The 17361-nt window shown below is 48.7% G+C and overlaps 1 protein-coding gene across 3 annotated transcripts; it reads right to left on the bottom strand.

Annotated features, from left to right (window-relative positions):
* Window positions 1–676: 676 nt before the first annotated feature.
* NDUFAF3 (NADH:ubiquinone oxidoreductase complex assembly factor 3) lies at window positions 677–6240 on the bottom strand. Of its 3 annotated transcripts, XM_076074439.1 has the most exons (6): window positions 6079–6240; window positions 5604–5732; window positions 4397–4580; window positions 4038–4104; window positions 3383–3483; window positions 677–2027 (listed from the first exon to the last, which is right to left on the bottom strand). In XM_076074439.1, exons 1-6 carry the CDS (start codon window positions 6183–6185, stop codon window positions 1941–1943), a joined length of 675 nt encoding a protein of 224 aa, XP_075930554.1. In that variant the 5' UTR covers window positions 6186–6240; the 3' UTR covers window positions 677–1940. The 3 variants fall into 3 exon arrangements, with proteins under 3 accessions (XP_075930554.1, XP_032828258.2, XP_032828260.2); XM_032972367.2 differs by lacking the exon at window positions 5604–5732 and having other exon boundaries at window positions 6079–6235; XM_032972369.2 differs by lacking the exons at window positions 5604–5732; window positions 6079–6240 and adding an exon at window positions 5454–5580.
* Between the last annotated feature and the right edge of the window lie 11121 nt (window positions 6241–17361).

Raw genomic sequence — 17361 nt, 5'->3', positions numbered from 1 at the left:
ATTCACTCAGACCTTCAGTGCAACTTGACCTTACGTTAGCTGTTGTTATCCAAAGTTGTGTTAATGGATTTTTTTTCCTGTACAATTTTGAAATCAAACTTAGATTGAACCCCGCGGCAGTTGCGTCCTCAGCATTACCGCCACAATGCTGATTACAAACTCTAACTGGAGAACTGGCATGGTGGGAACCCGGTACTGATGCATCACCATTACAAGATGCCTTCACGTTACACCTGCGAATGAATCACCCTGACAACGGGTAACCCGAGCCTCCTCAAACCATAGCCACGAGCTGCCACCGGCTGAACCTTCACGTGCTCACAACTCAAGAATGTTCTAATTAATTCATAAACCCAGATGGCAACCACGAGTCTAAATGTTCACGCTCGACAGAACACAAATGTAAAAAAAACACTTATTAGCACGCATCTTTGGGCGAGACCGCGTGGGTAAGTTGTCAATGTGTGGGCCCACCCCCGAGTTTGCCGAGCATGGCAAGGACACTAAGTAAACGTCCTCCATAACGCACACATATATGCACCTCTGATTAGCACGGTTGGCTATGTACGGTGTGAAAGTTCAACATACATACGCAAAGTGATCATACGTTAAAATCTTGCCAAACACAAAGACAATCCAACACACCGTCAGCTCACCAAAAATGCATAACAGGTAATCGTGTGGCGTGAGATATTTTAATCACCTCCATTTCCTCCTCGTTTCAAAGTAAAACATCGTCCAGAGAAGAGCTCCTTTGACTTGTTCCATCCATAGACCGCAAAATTCCCCGAGACTCCTGCACCGTTCACAGTTGTCGCTTTTTTTCGGGTCGTAAACATTCGGCACACGCTACCGCGCGGCGTTTCGACGGCTCAAATCGACACGCACGCAGCGCGCTGCCAACGCTGCACATTTTCATAAACGCGACGTCCCGCACGCATGCTTCAACTGTCGATCACCCCGCGGGCAGACTATCCGGGTTGTGAATGAACCGTGCTTGTGAAAGATATTTCTTTTGCGCGCACGCCGGTTGAACTATCAGCCGCTCCACACTCGTCGGGGGTCAGCGACTCGGTGCCCACATGACAGAAAACACGTTGGCAAGAGAATCGATTTGACTTTGAGAAGCAATAAATTGAGACGATGCATTGTCTTCGCGCCCCCCCCCCATTATAGAGGTAACCAACGAATACCTCCTCATAGCCTAACTCACACGTGTATCCGTGTTTTTTTTATCCGAATAAACGACAGTTGTATTATCCCGCATTCCACAGAAGGATCGTTTCCTTTACAATGAAGCCCAGGTTGGATACCACAGCCAGGGCCGGATTATCGCAGTCCTGGCCGTTCGAGGCTGCTACCAGGGCCCTCCGCTTTTGAGAGACCCCAAAAAATTATACGGATATATAATGATTGTTGTGTAATTTTATTATTTGAGCCAAAGTATCGCTATGTGTTACTCCAAGTTATTTGCCAAACTTAAAATAGTTTTGTTCCTTTTACCTTTGATATATTTAGCTTAACAATTTGTACATTAATGTTTAAAAACCGGAACTGAAATAACTGTGTGGCACCGGGGCATGGGTGTTGGTAAAACAGTCAAGGGAATTAACTTAAAATACAAAGAGGGGGCCCCCATACACTATAAATAGCCCTGCCCCCCCCCCCCCGAATTAAACTTAACCTGGCGCAGACCAACAGCGTGATGCAGCGTTCTATATAAAAAAAATTAACACGTAAGGGGGGAAAAAACGGAGAACCGGGAGGAAAATCTACGTGGCCACGGGGAGAGAAATCCACGCAAACTCCAAATACACAACAGGCGTCAGCAGGGTCCCCCAGATGGAACCCACGACCGCCTGCATATCAGGCGAGGGAGTTAACATCTCCTAGCCACCGCGGTTCCCCATGGCCTCCCCCTTGCCGCACGTCGACCGCGGTCACTCCAACTGCGTGGGCGGGATGAGTCCTGCAGCCACCAGGCGGCGATCGTTGACGAGGAAGTTGAATGTGGAGCACGCGTGGCCCTGGATACAGCACACAGCACGGTGCGGGGGGGGGGAGCAGCAGGGGGCGCCATCAGCCAGCAACAGAATCATCTCTTTAAACACGAAGGCTTTCGCGACCAATATTAACCATATTAGAGGGTTTTTGGGGTTAGATCGCTTGAATATATAAATGTGTCGTTGAACACGCCACCACCCAACACAGGCAATTAGTAAGAGTTGTCACGTAAACTGAATATGCTAATTCGTTACCAGTACAGCACACCGGTGTGTTGGGAGAGTAAACCCACAATTACAATTTGAGTATGACGTTTCGCCAGTAATAAAAACCAGTATCAGGCAACAGCCAGATTTGTGTATAAATCCTCCTGCTTCGGTCTTAAATAGAGGGGTTAAATGTGATGTCGTCACTTGTGAGCCAATCAGGTGCGAAGATCAGAGGTGGGGGGAAGGGTTAATGTAGTCATAAATTACAATGGATTTACTCTCCAACACACCGGTGTGCTGTACTAGTATTGTATTGGCATGTTTTGTTTACGTGACAAACCTTTTTGGCTGTGTCAGGTGGTGGCAGGTTTAACTACGCATTTATATTTACGCGAGCTAACCCAAAAACAGTGTGAGGCAGACTGTTTGAAAAGGTCTGCCTCAGCAGCAGACCACGCTTTCCCACCTGATGGCGGACGCTTGTGTTGCGCCCGAAAACGTCGTGATTTATTTTATTTTATACCTACGTGACTTTACCGAAAGAACCAAAGAGTACGAATGCGTGCTGTGCATTCTTTTCTTCTGGTGGTGACACTAACCGGTTTTGACAACACTACCCCAAATTGTAATTTTATTTTGAGTTTAGGCTGCAAATGAATGAATGCTCAACCTCCTTGTTAGTCTTGTCCTGCCGTGCGCCGCCAAACCCCCGACACCACCATAAATCGTCCCGGTCTCACAACTACGTGTCAGTGACATGTATTGAATTTATTTCGCACCGTACACAGCCAACCGTGCTAAGTGACGGGTGTGTGGGACTCCTTTCTTGACCCATACGTCACGATGAACGTGCTGCTTAAAAAAATGGGGATTTCTTCTTGAAGATTATTCCAGTTGTCCGTGCTCTGAGTGGTAGTGGAATAGCTATCGGGAACTGTCACCTGGAATGATTCTTAACAACGTTGATTAAAACGCGTATTCTCCAGACTTTAAAATGCCCCCCTCCCCAAATGTTGCTTTAAAATACAGGGGGGGGGGGTGGTGGAGTGTATCGTACTTTAGAAACTACGGCAACGCATAACGCTTTCAACCTTGCTTGAAAAGCGTCATTAAATTACGAGGGTGGGAACTGGGTGACAGCCGGTGGGAAAGTCAGCATGAGCGCTCACCGTGTCCTGCACCTCCACGGCGACTCCCTGCCGTGTCATGAAGCGCAGCAGCTGCGCATCCAGACGCTCCACTCGGTCGCCTGTCCCCAATACGAGGATTTCTGCTCACCCACGCGACACGCGACACTACGCTGGGCATTCCGTACCAAGACCGGGCAACAGACTTGGGAGTAGAATGGAGCACGAAAGCGTAAATGGGATCTGAAAATAGGAGCTGCGATTGGTGGTGATGATGCTGAGTGTCTAAAGTGAGGTTCTTTTGTGCAAGGGTTCTGGCTTTAACAAACATTGCTCTGATATCTGGACTCTGGCCAGGTGGAGCTATTGACGGAATGCTAGACTTGCAATCATGACCTTGCGAGTTCAAACTCTGGCTGTGGATTGAATATCCCATCTTACCATCCGAGTTCATAAAATGAGTGCCACTTCGTGGAGAGTCAACAGTGGTCCTCCCTAAAGATGGCTTGCCATTTTTTGAATGTGGAATTTACTTTACTGGCTCTGGACCACCAACAGAGATGTGCAACCCACCTCAATGCTCATTTCAGCGGAAAAACATTTGACTGTAAAATGTAATAAACAGCAGGCATCACGATTTAAGGTAAATGCAAGGAAGCGTTCGAGCGATTTCTTTATTCACTTGTTGAATCCTCACCTATTCGGGGCTCCAGAAGGTAAAACAATGATAAGCTTTCTTCACTGATATCCTTCCAGCTTCCAACCTGAGTGAAGAAACCAAAATGTTCATGTTACTCACGGGGGCTCTCCACCAATGCAGAAGAGTAAATATCAAATATATTACTAATCCATAGCATTCTGACTGACAAAGAGTCGGACCCTTGATTGGGACACTTGACCAATTCCATTTTCCTGAATGTTCTGTGGTGAAGAGAAACCCAAGGGCGAGAATAAATCCCCCTGCAAAATGTTGCCAGAATCAGCACATTTATCTGGAGGAATCCGATGAGCTATAAAGCTCTTTTTCACAGACACGGCCGGGGAGTGCGTGCTCACGTTCCACTGGATGATGGCATGGGGGATGATGGCGCACGGACCGATCACGCGATTGCCGTTGACGGTGAACCCGTGCAGGCCGTAGCTGTCCACGAAGATCGTGTTGGGCGAGTCTCGCTGCAGCATCGTCACCGTCGTCTTCTCGTAGAGGTCATCGTCCGAAGGGCTGGCGCCGCTCAACGGCCTGCGGGTGACAAGAGACGGCGCACGGCGAGACTCTGAAGCCACAAGCCCTCGCCCAGGGGAAGTGTACGCACACGCACGCGCACACAGAACCTTGTATGAACTTCTTTCGTACCGTACGTAGCCAACCGCGCTAATCGGAGGTGTGGAGGGCAAACTAAACACAAAAATCAGTTCTACGGAAATTAGTTTTCAATCTAGACTTAGATGTGTACACATACGCACACCGATGACTCCTTACTCCCAAGACCTGTGCACAGGTCTTGGAGTAAGGAGTCGTCGGTGAAGCCCGTTGAGCTGAGTAGCTGCACAAACGCACACCTTCCCGAAGATCTTGTACTCAAGACCCGTACACAGAACATTGCACATGTACAGGATACACAATCCCTTAACCAAAGACGTTCCACCGTATAGCCTTGCTAGACGTGATGGGGGCAAATGCTGTTTGCAAGCACCGAATGAAGGGGGGCACAGCCCTGACGTGCATGATGCAACTAGGATATCTGTCCACGCCACCAAGGCGTAGTGACCCGGGCACTTGTGGATATTTCAACGTGGGTATAAAGACTCATCGCATCATCGCGCGAAAGGTCTATAAAAGTTGCTTCAAAAAAGTGTTAACACTTACATGCGACTATCGTTTTCAATGGCAAAACGAATACACTGTAACATAACAAATGTATGTCAATTGCTTCAAAAAGTCCTACGTGTTCGCCATAATTGTCAACACATGCCTGGAATCTTCTCCAGGTCTCCAGAGCCCGGAGGCGGCACATTTCTTCGTGGTATTGTTGCCAATTCTCCGAAGTGTTAACATTTTTTTGAAGCACCCTGAAACCCGAGCACCATTGTGTGGCAAGTCACGCGTGATTACCCTGCACAGACGGTGTCGCCCGCCACCTGTGGAGTTTCCACCAATAGCTTAGACCACGGGGGGAGGTAGAGGGGGGGCATTCACTTGGCGACTGAGATACGTCCTCAGTTCAACATTGAGCGAGTTTCACGGTGTCGAGATGTTAACTACCTCGCCCGGTATACAGGAGGTCTTGGGCTCGATCCCAACCCTGACGATGCGTTGTATATTTGGACTTTGCGTGTCTCTCTCTCCGTGATCCCCGTGGGGTTTTCTCCAGGTTTCTCCTGTTTCTTCCCACTCCACATTTAAAAAAAAAACATCCGCTTAAGAGTATGTGGTTGCTACACATGTCCACACGATAAGCCACTTCGCTGAGCTATATCACTCGTGACAGCCAGGTCGCTTCTGAAAAAAAATAGCAACATAGTTCAGTGGGCCCTTAGCTCGTGAAATAACAAAACAAAACAGATGCGAATGAGTGGTAGCGTTCTGGGGCTAGGTTTTGTCTCGTTCCTGCCCCCCACAATCGACACTGGGCCCCCCACAATCGACACTGGGCCCCCCACAATCGACACTGGGCCCCCCACAATCGACACTGGGGCCCCCCTAGCCGCTTGCCCCCCAATGAGCCCGGGGCTCGCACCTGCAGAGGCGGCGGACGGGGAGCGCCGCGGGCCCCAGGAGGCTGCGGCCTCCTCCTGCCCGGCCCAGGCCCGTGACCGCCGCACGTGCGGCCAAGCGCGCCGCCATGCTGCCCGATGACGTCAACCGTCACAACACGGCGCGACACAGCACGTCACCGCGTCGCACCGACCTTACTGTACCGCCGGTGACGCCATCACGCCGGGAGGGGCGGTGGGGAGACGTCTGCTCGTGACGTCATCACGCACGGTGCTCTGCCAGCGGGCGTGGATGTTAACGGGGGGGGGAGGGGTGTGCGTGACGTCGTCGAGTGCGGGACGTCGACCATGCACGATCCTGATATGACGTCATGTAACGTGTTTGTATGTTCGTGACGCGTTCATGACTTCATCTGAGCTTTTTAGACAGTTACACGTGACGTCATTATCAATGTCATTCGTGAATAATGCTGTGCAATTTACGACGGTAGTCCAATTCATCATTGGAGTCCAGTTGAACATGGGAGTCCAGTTTACCGTGGAAGTCCATTAAAAAATGTTTTACCATGTGAGTCCAGTTTACCATGTGAGTCCAGTTTACCATGTTGAGTCCAGTTTACCATGGAAGACCAGTTCATCATGGGAATCCAGTTTACCATGTGTGTCCAGTTTACCATGGAAGACCAGTTCATCATGGGAATCCAGTTTACCATGGAAGTCCAGTTTACCATGGGAGTCCATTTTACCATGGAAGACCAGTTCATCATGGGAATCCACTTTACCATAGAAGTCCAGGTCCTCATGGAAGTCCCGTTTACCATGGAAGTCCAGTTTACCATGGGAGTCCAGTTTACCATGAACGTCAGTTTACCATGGAAGTAAATATTACCATGGGAATCCAGTTGACCATGGGAGTCCAGAGTTACCATGTGGCAAGGGTCGGCAACCTGCGGCACTTCAAGGACTGCTTCTTGACGTTATTCATGAAGGACCACAGCTCTCGTATTCAAATTGCATTGCGGCTCTTGAAATACTTTGGTTGTTTTTTACCGAATTCGAAAAAAATGTCTCTATTTGTTATTGAGGTTGCCGACGCCTGGGTTGTAGGCCGGGTTGGTGAGCATGCTTCGACCCCCATAACTCTATCCCTGACTTTTTGCTCACGATTCACCCGTTGGCGTGCATCGCTCCTGCTTTTCAACGCGGAATACAATCCACTCGCAGGTTCAAGGCGTCCGCCCGCCTTGAACTTCACGGTACTCGCCCCACCTCAATCCTGACATCACGACGGGTGTGGTGGCGTGAATAATGAATGCTCCCTAAGCCTGCGACATGAGAAGAAAGCAAGACACTTCAGTAGGCGGAGTGCGCACTGCGGTGTTGAGTTTACTGCGAGCTGGTGTCAGTTCGCCAGGCAATGGAACCCAACACGCATTACTCACTCCAACTCGCGTCCCCAAACCCAGCCCACGGCTCGTGATTTTATTGACTGAGCTGGTCCCCATTGTGCTGTGAAGAAGGGCCATTGCACGGGACGTTGCCGATATATATACATATTTTTCACTTTTAAAAGCGGTATTATTGCCGAATGTGAGTTCGTTCCTAGGCGTTGGTGCTGGTGCATCGGGCGCCCTTAAGCAGACAGAATCAGAATGTGCATTCATGCTGGAGAAATCCGATGAGCTGTAACGCCCTTTTTCACAAAATGTTAGAACGTTACAACCACAAACAATACAACAACACGATAGGAGCGCAAAGTATAGGAAAGGTAAACAAATAACTTTAAGAACAATATGCAAATAAAAAACATTTTTGTTTATATTACCGGTTTGGAGGCTCCCCCACGTTGTGCGGTCAACTCCGGGTAGAGGTGAAAAACGACTCGTGTCCGAGATGGAGATTCAATCAAATGGGGGAACAGACACACAGACGTGGATTTACAGATGTAGACTAGAGACACAACGATGGAGGTTTAGTCACGTAGAAAATCACGTAGAAAGAAAATAAATTTAATAATAGAATACGACGTTTCGGTTGCAACACAAACAAACCTTTTTTTAAAGTTCGTTTTAAAAAATTTTATGCTTATTAGGATTAAAATGTGAGCTGTATTTTGTTTCACCCCTACTTTATTCATGGACTAATAGCCGACTGAGCTACTTGGGCCCAAGCGATTGCTTGCTTCGCTTTGCCGTCGCACCACCACTGGAGCTTATCACCAAACGCTTTTGCTTGTTTGAGCCGGCAATAAATCCACCCTGATCGTTGACCGGAAAGTCTTAGAGGAGCATTTAGCAAGGTGGCAATTGCTCTCTCATTAAATTTCGATTTAAAGCTTTCGTGACTGCAAGGATTCATCTTCTTTGGTTCTTTCGGTAAAGTCACGTAGAATGAGAATAAAATAATAAAATAAAATAAGACAATAACATTCTCACGACGTTTCGGCCACAACACATGTAGCCTTCATCAGGTGAAACAACAGAACACCACGCGTGGCCCAGTCTAAAGAGTCGCATCTTAAGCTCCGTTTCGTCCGCTCAGCAGCGACGATATCGCTGACTTGAACGGCTTCCACTCTCTGCCGTCTAGTGTTGGTGTCGTCGCTTTGAATAATTCTGTTCTCTCTCTCTCTCCGTCTTATATAGCCACCCGTCTGAATCTCTGCGTTCCGAATTTCCTCATCCCCTCTACGTACGTATGCAGTGCCAAATGCGGTGAATTATGTCGAGCTACTCTCTACCGGTGGTCTTCTCCATTACTTCAAAGTCGTTTCGGTTGCCTAGGATGCATGAATGCATGCAGAGAAGCTTGCCTCTGCATGTGTGGGTTAATAGCGTGACTACAGGACTTGGAAATAGCCAGGAGATGACAATGTTGAGTGTTACTCCCACTCGTGCGTGGGGTTTTGCTCCGGGTTTACTCCGTTTCTCTCCTTCAAGCCAAACACTTCCTCAATGTAAATTTGGCCCAACATCAGATTGCAGGACCCTCCTCTGAAAGATAGCATTGAGACTCAGTGACACTTTCCTGTGTAAATAATTGCCCTTTTTAACGGGGTGTAATAATGTGTCATTTCATTAACACCAATTCTTAAGCTCATGGGGTGCGTCACGCACTGCGCCATGAACCCTGCTACCTCAAGCGATATCTAAACCTGTTTAACGGCACCCCACTGACCAGTGTGGTGAAGTATGAACTGACAACCTCCGTGACTGAAAGGCGTGAGGGGAAGCTTCTCACCCTGCAGTGTATTGATAAAGGGCTGTGCATTACAGGTCAATTATTAATAGATTCATTTATTGATATTGATTCATAAGATCGTGATAACATGCATTACAGAGCGTGCGTAAGAATCCACGTGTTCATTTATTCATGTACGTGACGGCGTTCACATCACCCCGAGCAGAGGTGCTACCATTCACTTCGATATATAAAAATATATAATCTTCCAATACCATTGTGACAGTTCTTCGAATCTCTGGGGGAAGAGCTGGGAAGGGTGAGCGGCGGTGAATCATCACACCCACCGTCATTATTAAGTCCGCGCTGGTGACAATACAAACGCGGACGCAACATGAGCCACGTAACCATGATGAGGTTTCCCTGTGCGCGCATCAGAGGAGCCTCAGCGTTATGTCAGTTTTGTAATGAGAGCACGGACAAATTCATTAATTATCAAGGCCTCCTGGAAGTCCTCAATCCCCACAGTGAAAGTGCATGTGACAAGCAACGCACGCGGATGCACTCGCGCACACGCACAAAAGCACACGAACGGTGCCCAGGATCCCTTCTTTCCGACGATTGCACGACTGGAGGCGCACATCCACTTGCTGGAAGCACACAGCCATGCTCAACATCAACGGCATGAAGCTGCTGGATCGCGCTGGCCGCAGTGGGAAGGTGCCCGTGCCGGGCGATGTTGGAAGGACACGGTCGTGGCACAAGAGGCCCCTGCTTGGCGCAGGTGCAGTTTAAAAAAAAATGCTTTCGTCGACGAAATTGACGCCGAAAATTATTTGGCGCCGAAGTATTTTTCTTTCTTATTTTTTATTTTTGTTGACGACGACTGTGAGTGGACTATCGACCAACAAAGTTAAGAGATGTCCTCTTTCCTTAAGATCCACCTCTGTTTTGAGCTGGGATTTTTTTCTTTCTCCTGGGACATTTGTACAAAATTTTTACCGAGACATGCATACTGAAATAATTCGATGTTATTGGAGGTAGACCAACAATGGTAATTGGATATTTATGTAAAGTCCTATACGATATATAACAACAAAAATACATTTACTTGAGTTCAATGATTATCTGATCTGATATTGGGGAAATGCCGTGCTCTTCACACCAACATTGGCAAACTATTCTCGCCAAACGTCCGTCTTATTTCAGTCGACGCTACTCAGAGAATGACAGGGCGGGAACGTGACTAAAATTCCACGGGAAGTTTGTCGCGCTTAAGACGACGAGTGGACGGCCGTGCCGACTGCATTGATCGTGCGCAGGCGGCGGCAGTGTCGACGAGGAGGATCGAGGATGCCAGCGCCTCGCGACCCACGGGGATGAGGCCGACGCCACGGTGCAGGCAACGCGCGGAGGGCCAGCTCCCGGAGACACAGGTGAGGGTCTCAGCATCGTCTCGCTGTCGTGGACACCGCGACACAAAGACAAAGGTCCCCCGCATAGCCTTGAACAGCCTTTTGGGGCAAGTCCCGTGAGCGAGGAGCACCTGTGAAGGCCGGAACGGCACGCGACAGGGTGGGCGGTCAGCACCACGCCAGACTGCCTTTGTCTCCCAGGTGCTGATGTTTACCCACCGCCCCAGGTATTCGTTTTAAGGCTGAGCCTAAGCGCGTTCTATTGCTTGACTCTCACTCTGTCGTTATTTGTGCCCATCGGCCACCTTCCCTTCTAAGCTATGACGAATAGTGCCCAAGCCAAAATGTATTATCGTAACAGTTTGAATGACGTTTATTAACCACGTGTACATTCTCTCATCCTCGTGTTCACTTGTCTCTCAATGTAATTCCAAACTGTCATTGGAATATATACGTGGTGCTTCAAAAAAATGTTAACACTTGGTATGGAACTATCGTTTTTAATGGAAAAAGAACGGATAATAAATACACTGTAACATGATAACAAATGGAGAGTTAATAGCTTCAATAAGTCAGAGTCTCCACTTGTTCGCCATCATTGTCAACACATGCCTGGAATCTTCTCCAGGTGGTCTCCAGAGCCTGGAGGCAGCACATTTCTTCGTGGTATTGTTGCAAATTCTCAGAAGTGTTAAAACATTATTGAATCACCCCGTATATAGATGTAAAAACTGGAATAATTGGTTACGGAAAAAAAATCCAAACAACCGTGTGACTGACTGCAGTTGCGTATACTTTATTTTTTACTTTCTTTGACAGGCAGTCGCTCCCCACAGCACAATAAGGGCAGAGGCCGTGACGATCGCCTCCGGCAGCACATGGCGCTGGCTCGAGCGGACGCGCACATGCGACCAGAGGACCCGCCACGTGCGAACGCCTCGCGGAAGCAAACGGCGGCTGGGCTCGTCGGGCCGTCGGCTCCGGCCAGACGAGCGCTCTTAGCCTGCTCCGTCTGCGCCCGTAGGAGGAACGACCTCGTGCCCTGGCAGCACGCGGACTCCGGCGGCGACTTTTTGTCCGAGGGCGCCGATGACTTCGGGCCGTGCGGAGTCGGCGCCAGGTCGGGAACGAGGGCGGGCTCCCGACGGGTTGCGGCCACTGGGTCGGGGACCGGTGGCCACAAATCGGGCCAGTGTCGTGCCAAAGGGCGATCTTCGTCGTCGTCGACATCGTCGCTGCCGGCCACTCCGGCCATCTCCAGCCTGAGCTTCAGCCGCAGTTTTACTTTCTCGGTGTTCGCGGTGTCGTCCGAAGAGAAGCGGCAGCAGCAGCAGCGGCAGGGAAGAGCTGGGATAAGTGGGAGTAGGTGATGTGAAGCGACCGTTTCTCCCCACTGCCGCTGAGCTCCACAAGTAGCTCGCTTGGAGTGGAATCTATTCCCCTCTTCTCACGCTGATAGGAAAGTAAAAAAAAAACGCCCCGTATTTTCTGGATTACAATGCACTGTTTTTTCCCCTATATTGTAAAGCAAACGTTGGGGGAGCGTCTTGTAAGTCAGAAAATACACCGTTCCAGAAGACACGTTTTAAACTCTACCGACGTTAATGCGTCGCATTCGTTGGCTAAGTACGGTGCGAGAGAAGTTCAACATACATACATTAACATCTCCTGGAAGATGGCGCTCCATGCTAACGTTTATACTCTCGAATCTAAAACACACCTTTAAAAAAATAGCCCCAAATAATCAGGGTGCGTCTGGTTTTCCAAAGCGTATTATAATCTGGGGAACAAGGTAATAGTCTATCATCATCCATGATCTATCTACTGCTGAATGCAGACCTTTCCCAAGCCGTCGACATCTCTCGTAGTCCTGTAGTAAAGCGATGCGTCGAGCACCTACACACCAGAAGAGATCGTCGCTCCGTCTTCGCGCTCGCACCTACTTTCCGACGTGTTCCTCTCCTGTGGCTGCTATTCCATCCTTCGTCTCGACCGCCGGCCACCGTCCCTTATAGCGAGGTACCCTGCCCGAAGCCCAATTTTATGAAGAGGCAAAACGATGTCTGTGACTCGCTTTGTGTCCTCCAATCCGCGTGGTCCTCACATTGCAATTCCCAGTACAAAGACAAAGATCCCCCGAGTAGCCTTAACAGACTGTTTGGGGAAAGTGCTGTTAGCGAGCACCTTTGAAGGCCAGAACGGCACACGAGGAGGTGGGTGGCCAGCACCACGCCCGACCGCCAGTGGCAATGATTTTACAAACCGCACCAGGTACTCATTTTAAGCTCAGTCGACTTAGGGGAGGCATAGGACCGATTCAGATAATCGTCACTCGGTTCGTAGCGCAGCACGCTAACCGCTACCCCACCGCTCCCTGGAGTTCCCAGGTACGCGCACACTTCCACGTGCTGAGCGCACTTATCAAATTTTGTTCCATTTATCTTTGCTATTTATGTGAAAAAGGAAATGCTCTGATAGGATGACCATTTGACAACAGAAAAGAGTTAACTTGTGTCCCCAACTGCTATCGTCGAAACGTTATGGGACGACACTCTCGCATCGCGTGATACGGCCCCAATCAACCGCGCTCATTGGAGGTGGGGAGGGGGACAACAAACTAAACACTAAAAAGCAATTATCAAGAAATGAGTTTTCAATTTAGTATCGTGGTATAGTGTATTGTAGAGAAGTGTATCGTTTCACACGTAGGCTTTCACGTATTATGGAAATGTATCGTAGTGTAGTGTATGGTGTAGGTAGTGTATAGTGTAGTATGTAGTGTATAGTGTAGTATAAAGCGTATGTTGTGTATAGAGTATAAAGTAGGTAGTGTATAGTGTAGTATGTAGTGTATACAGTAGGTAGTGTATAGTGTAGTATGTAGTGTATAGTGTAGGTAGTGTATAGAGTATGTAGTGTATAGTGTAGTATGTAGTATATTGTATGTAGTCTATAGTGTAGGTAGTGTATGGAGTATGTAGTGTATAGTGTAGTATGTAGTGTATAGTGTATGTAGTGTATAGTGTAGGTAGTGCATAGAGTATGTAGTTTATAGTGTAGTATGTAGTGTATAGTGTATAAAGTAGGTAGTGTATAGTGTAGTATGTAGTGTATAGCATAGTATTATGTTGAACTTCGTTCGCACAGTACATAGCCCACCATGCTCATCGGATGTTCGAGTGCTTGACGAAGACCAGAGGAAGGCGCGAGAGCAAAAACGCTTACGGCGTAAGAGAGACGCACCATCCGTGTAGGTCGAAGTAATTGTAGTTATTGTAGTGAGCTCGTAACTCGATCTCTTCGTAAGAGCCGTTGCTGCGGGTTATTCAATCACTCCGCATGTAGCAGCCAATCACCTGTCAGCAACAACACGAGATGGCCACGTTTACGCGATAGAATTCGACGATATTGATCATTCACTTTCTTATTTATCGTGCAATTTGATCAATTATTTTTGGTTACGAGCGACTTCTGAGTACGTCGTTCAGAACGATGCGGTCACGATCGTGGGTTTCAGTTCATTGAATTTGTTTCAAGGTTGATGATCCCGGACTAGCCAGTTGCCCGGCTACTTTACACGGGGGATCCGTGATCCTGCGTGAGCTACAGCAGCAACGAAGGAAGACGCGGAGTTGTTTTTAGGGGGGGGGGGGGGTTGTTATAAATATTTCTTGTCTGGTTTTAGGCGTCCAGTACCGATACTCCTATAACAATCTCAAGGTGAGAATAATATCGAATGCCTGCGCAGACAGTCACTGACATCAGGAGGCCGTGGATTGACGCCCTGCTTGTTTGACGTTCCACGAAAGGGCTCCCGACGAAGGCGTAAGCAATGTCGGCAGCGTAAATGGCGAATGAACGCGAGTGGGGCGATTTTCATCTTTGCAGTTTCAAGGTCGAGGGGGCCCAAATAAAAAAACAAAATGCCGAGTCGCGAGCCCCCCCTTTGGGCGTGCACACACCCCGGGGGGGGGGGGTTGGACAACGCGCGGGCCAAGACGCCGTTCGTGTCTCCCACAGCCGTCCAGTGGCGGTGATTTGGTCCACTGGGGGGCAGGTAGGGCCCTGTGCAGAATACCCACGTACGTTGAACTTCTTTCGCACCGTATACGTAGCCAACCGTGATAATCGCAGAGGTGCCCGGAGTGGGGCAGAAGGACAACAAACTAAACACGTCCATAATTTAGAGGGGTTTGTTGGGTTAGATCGCGTAAATATAAGAGTCGTTAAACACGCCACCACCCGACACAGCCAATTCGTGACATTTCTCACGTAAACACATGCCAATTCGTTACTAGTTCAGCACACCGGTGTGTTGCAGAGTAAACCCACAACATTTGCGATTCGAGTGCGACGTTTCTCCGGTAATTACAACCACCCTCGTCAAAACATAAACACAACAACAAGCAGGAAATCGGAGCACCTGGACAGAAAAAAAACCTACAAGTCTTGCGCGTCCATCCCGTACAGATGGAAACAGATGGCGATTAGTAAATTTGCTGTACTGCCGCCTTCCCCTGGCGAGCCAGGGCACGGTGGCTCCTCGACGCCCACGGGGAAGGGGATTTCACAATATCTGTGTGTGTGTGTCATCCACCAACTCTCGCTGCTGCCTCCACAGTGCTTAAATTACAGGCCACTACTATACCACCACCCCCACCACCCGGCGAATGAATGAACAGCGCTGAAGAGGGAAACTTCCCAAGAAGGAAGAACATTGGGATGTATCTTTGTTGTTGTTTTTAAGCGCGATGGGTGGGATTGCACCTCCGATGAGCATGTTTGGCTACGTACGGTGAGAAAAAAGTTCAGTATTTAAAAACTATTTAATATATATATTTTTTATTTTACCTGGTAAGGCCCATTGAGCAATAACGCTGTTTTTCAGAAGCGACCTGACTATCACAAATGATAGCTCAACGAAGCGGCGTATCGTGTGGACATTTATCGCAGCCAATTTAGAATCGACCAAACCGGAGGAGCCGGAAAAAAATCCACGCGACCACGGGGAGAACACGCAAACTCCAAATATACAGCAGGCGTCAGGGTCGGGATTGAACCCACGACCTTCTGTATACCAGGCGAGGTAGTCAACATCTCCTAGCCACCGTGATCATGATGATGGTGAGAGACATGCAAACTCAAAATATACAGCAGGCGTCAGGGTCGGGATTGAACCCACGAGCTTCTGTATTCCAGGCGAGGTAGTCAACATCTCCTAGCCACCGTGATCATGATGATGGTGAGAGACATGCAAACTCCAAATATACAGCAGGCGTCAGGGTCGGGATTGAACCCACGACCTTCTGTATACCAGGCGAGGTAGCCAACATCTCCTAGCCACCGTGATGATGATGATGGTGAGAGACATGCAAACTCCAAAGACACAGCAGGCGTCAGGGTCGGGATTGAACCCACGACCTCCTGTATACTAGGCGAGGTAGTTAACATCCCGCCACCCTATTGCCCATACCTTGTAACAAAAAAATAATATAGAAACATCTGTGCCGGGGAGGTTTCGCCTGGGTCAGCTATTCTCGCTGCCCAGTGTGTGCGCTGCCGTGTGCACGGAGGTGATCGTCTGCTGGCGTTGCAAGTTACACCAAGGGTAAAAGAGGGGCGCCTCTTAAAATAAACCCGGCGCGGTATCCTTCAAGGGCGCCCTGGGAAATGTGGTCATTCATTCCTCCTGCGTAATAGGCCGCCCTCTTCTGCCCTGCCTCGCATTCCCCTTCACGCTCCTCCCCACGCCCCGTACCCTTCTATATTATTACAGCGGTTGTATTGCAGAGGTCTGGTTGATTTATGATAATAATACAAACAAACGGGTAATTTTAAACGATTTTATCAGATTTTTTGGTACCGGTGCCGCATCACGGGACTACGAGCAGTGGGAAGCCTTCATTATTGGCGAACGGCCCACGGAAGCGGATGTCACCGAGTTTTCTCTGAGATCCCTTTGAAGCAGAAGGCAATCACCTTCCCACCGGCTCTGCATATGATGATGATAATATACGAGCACTGTGCAATTCTAATGAGCACAGTGCGATTCGAATATAATCACGTGGCCACCTACAAGGCGACCAAGGGATGGCAGTAAGGCAGTGGATTATTGAATCCATCCGTGTGGAGTTTTGAATGTCATGCCCTCGTTTCTCTGGGTGCTACACTTTACTAGCCCATAAGCCGATCGCTAATTCATGAAAATTACCAAACAACCCAGTGTAGGGCTGTCCTGAAAAATAATCTGGCGACTCGGGGAGGCTTTTCGAGGTTAATAAATACAATTGACTGGGCCTCATCTCCAATGAAGGCCCTAAGCCAGTTGTGGAAATTCCACATTACTTTGCCGAGAACCAGCCTCTCCCCATAGGCTTCACCACACTGCGTGTACAACGATTACTTTCACGTGTTAGTACGCACTGTACCAAACATCAATCACGCCCTGCCAATAATCAAATACACCGCTCCAATAATCACACTGTGCCAATAATCAATCACACAGCGCCAATCTTCCGAGTGCAAGCCGACGACGTCACAATTCACCAGCATCAACCAAATACTAAAAGAAAATCACGCGAAACAAGTGTTTTATTATTATTGTCGCTGTTGTACACCAGTTTTCCAATAAAACCAGGTACGGTAACACAAACGCCACGCATATGACAAACCAAACAATTCCTCATTTCGTTAGAATTAATTTAACAGGAG

This window comes from Petromyzon marinus, chromosome 48 (genome assembly GCF_048934315.1).
Source record: "Petromyzon marinus isolate PM22_M1 ecotype Great Lakes invasive population chromosome 48, UKy_Petmar_22M1.pri1.0, whole genome shotgun sequence".
NCBI classification, from domain to species: domain Eukaryota; kingdom Metazoa; phylum Chordata; class Hyperoartia; order Petromyzontiformes; family Petromyzontidae; genus Petromyzon; species Petromyzon marinus.
Note: the sequence above shows the minus strand (reverse complement) of the source record. Positions and strands in the feature narration are given on the sequence as shown.

What these genes read in the sequence shown, in the direction of transcription:
- NDUFAF3 (XM_076074439.1), bottom strand. Translation starts at nt 6,185, where the DNA reads ATGGCGGCGCGCTTGGCCGCACGTGCGGCGGTCACGGGCCTGGGCCGG. An exon ending in CCTCCTGTATACCGGGCGAG is followed by an intron (nt 4,581 to 5,603) that starts GTAGTTAACATC and finishes TGTCACCCGCAG; the next exon opens with GCCGTTGAGCGGCGCCAGCC. An exon ending in CCGTGGAGGTGCAGGACACG is followed by an intron (nt 2,028 to 3,382) that starts GTGAGCGCTCAT and finishes TGCTGTATCCAG; the next exon opens with GGCCACGCGTGCTCCACATT.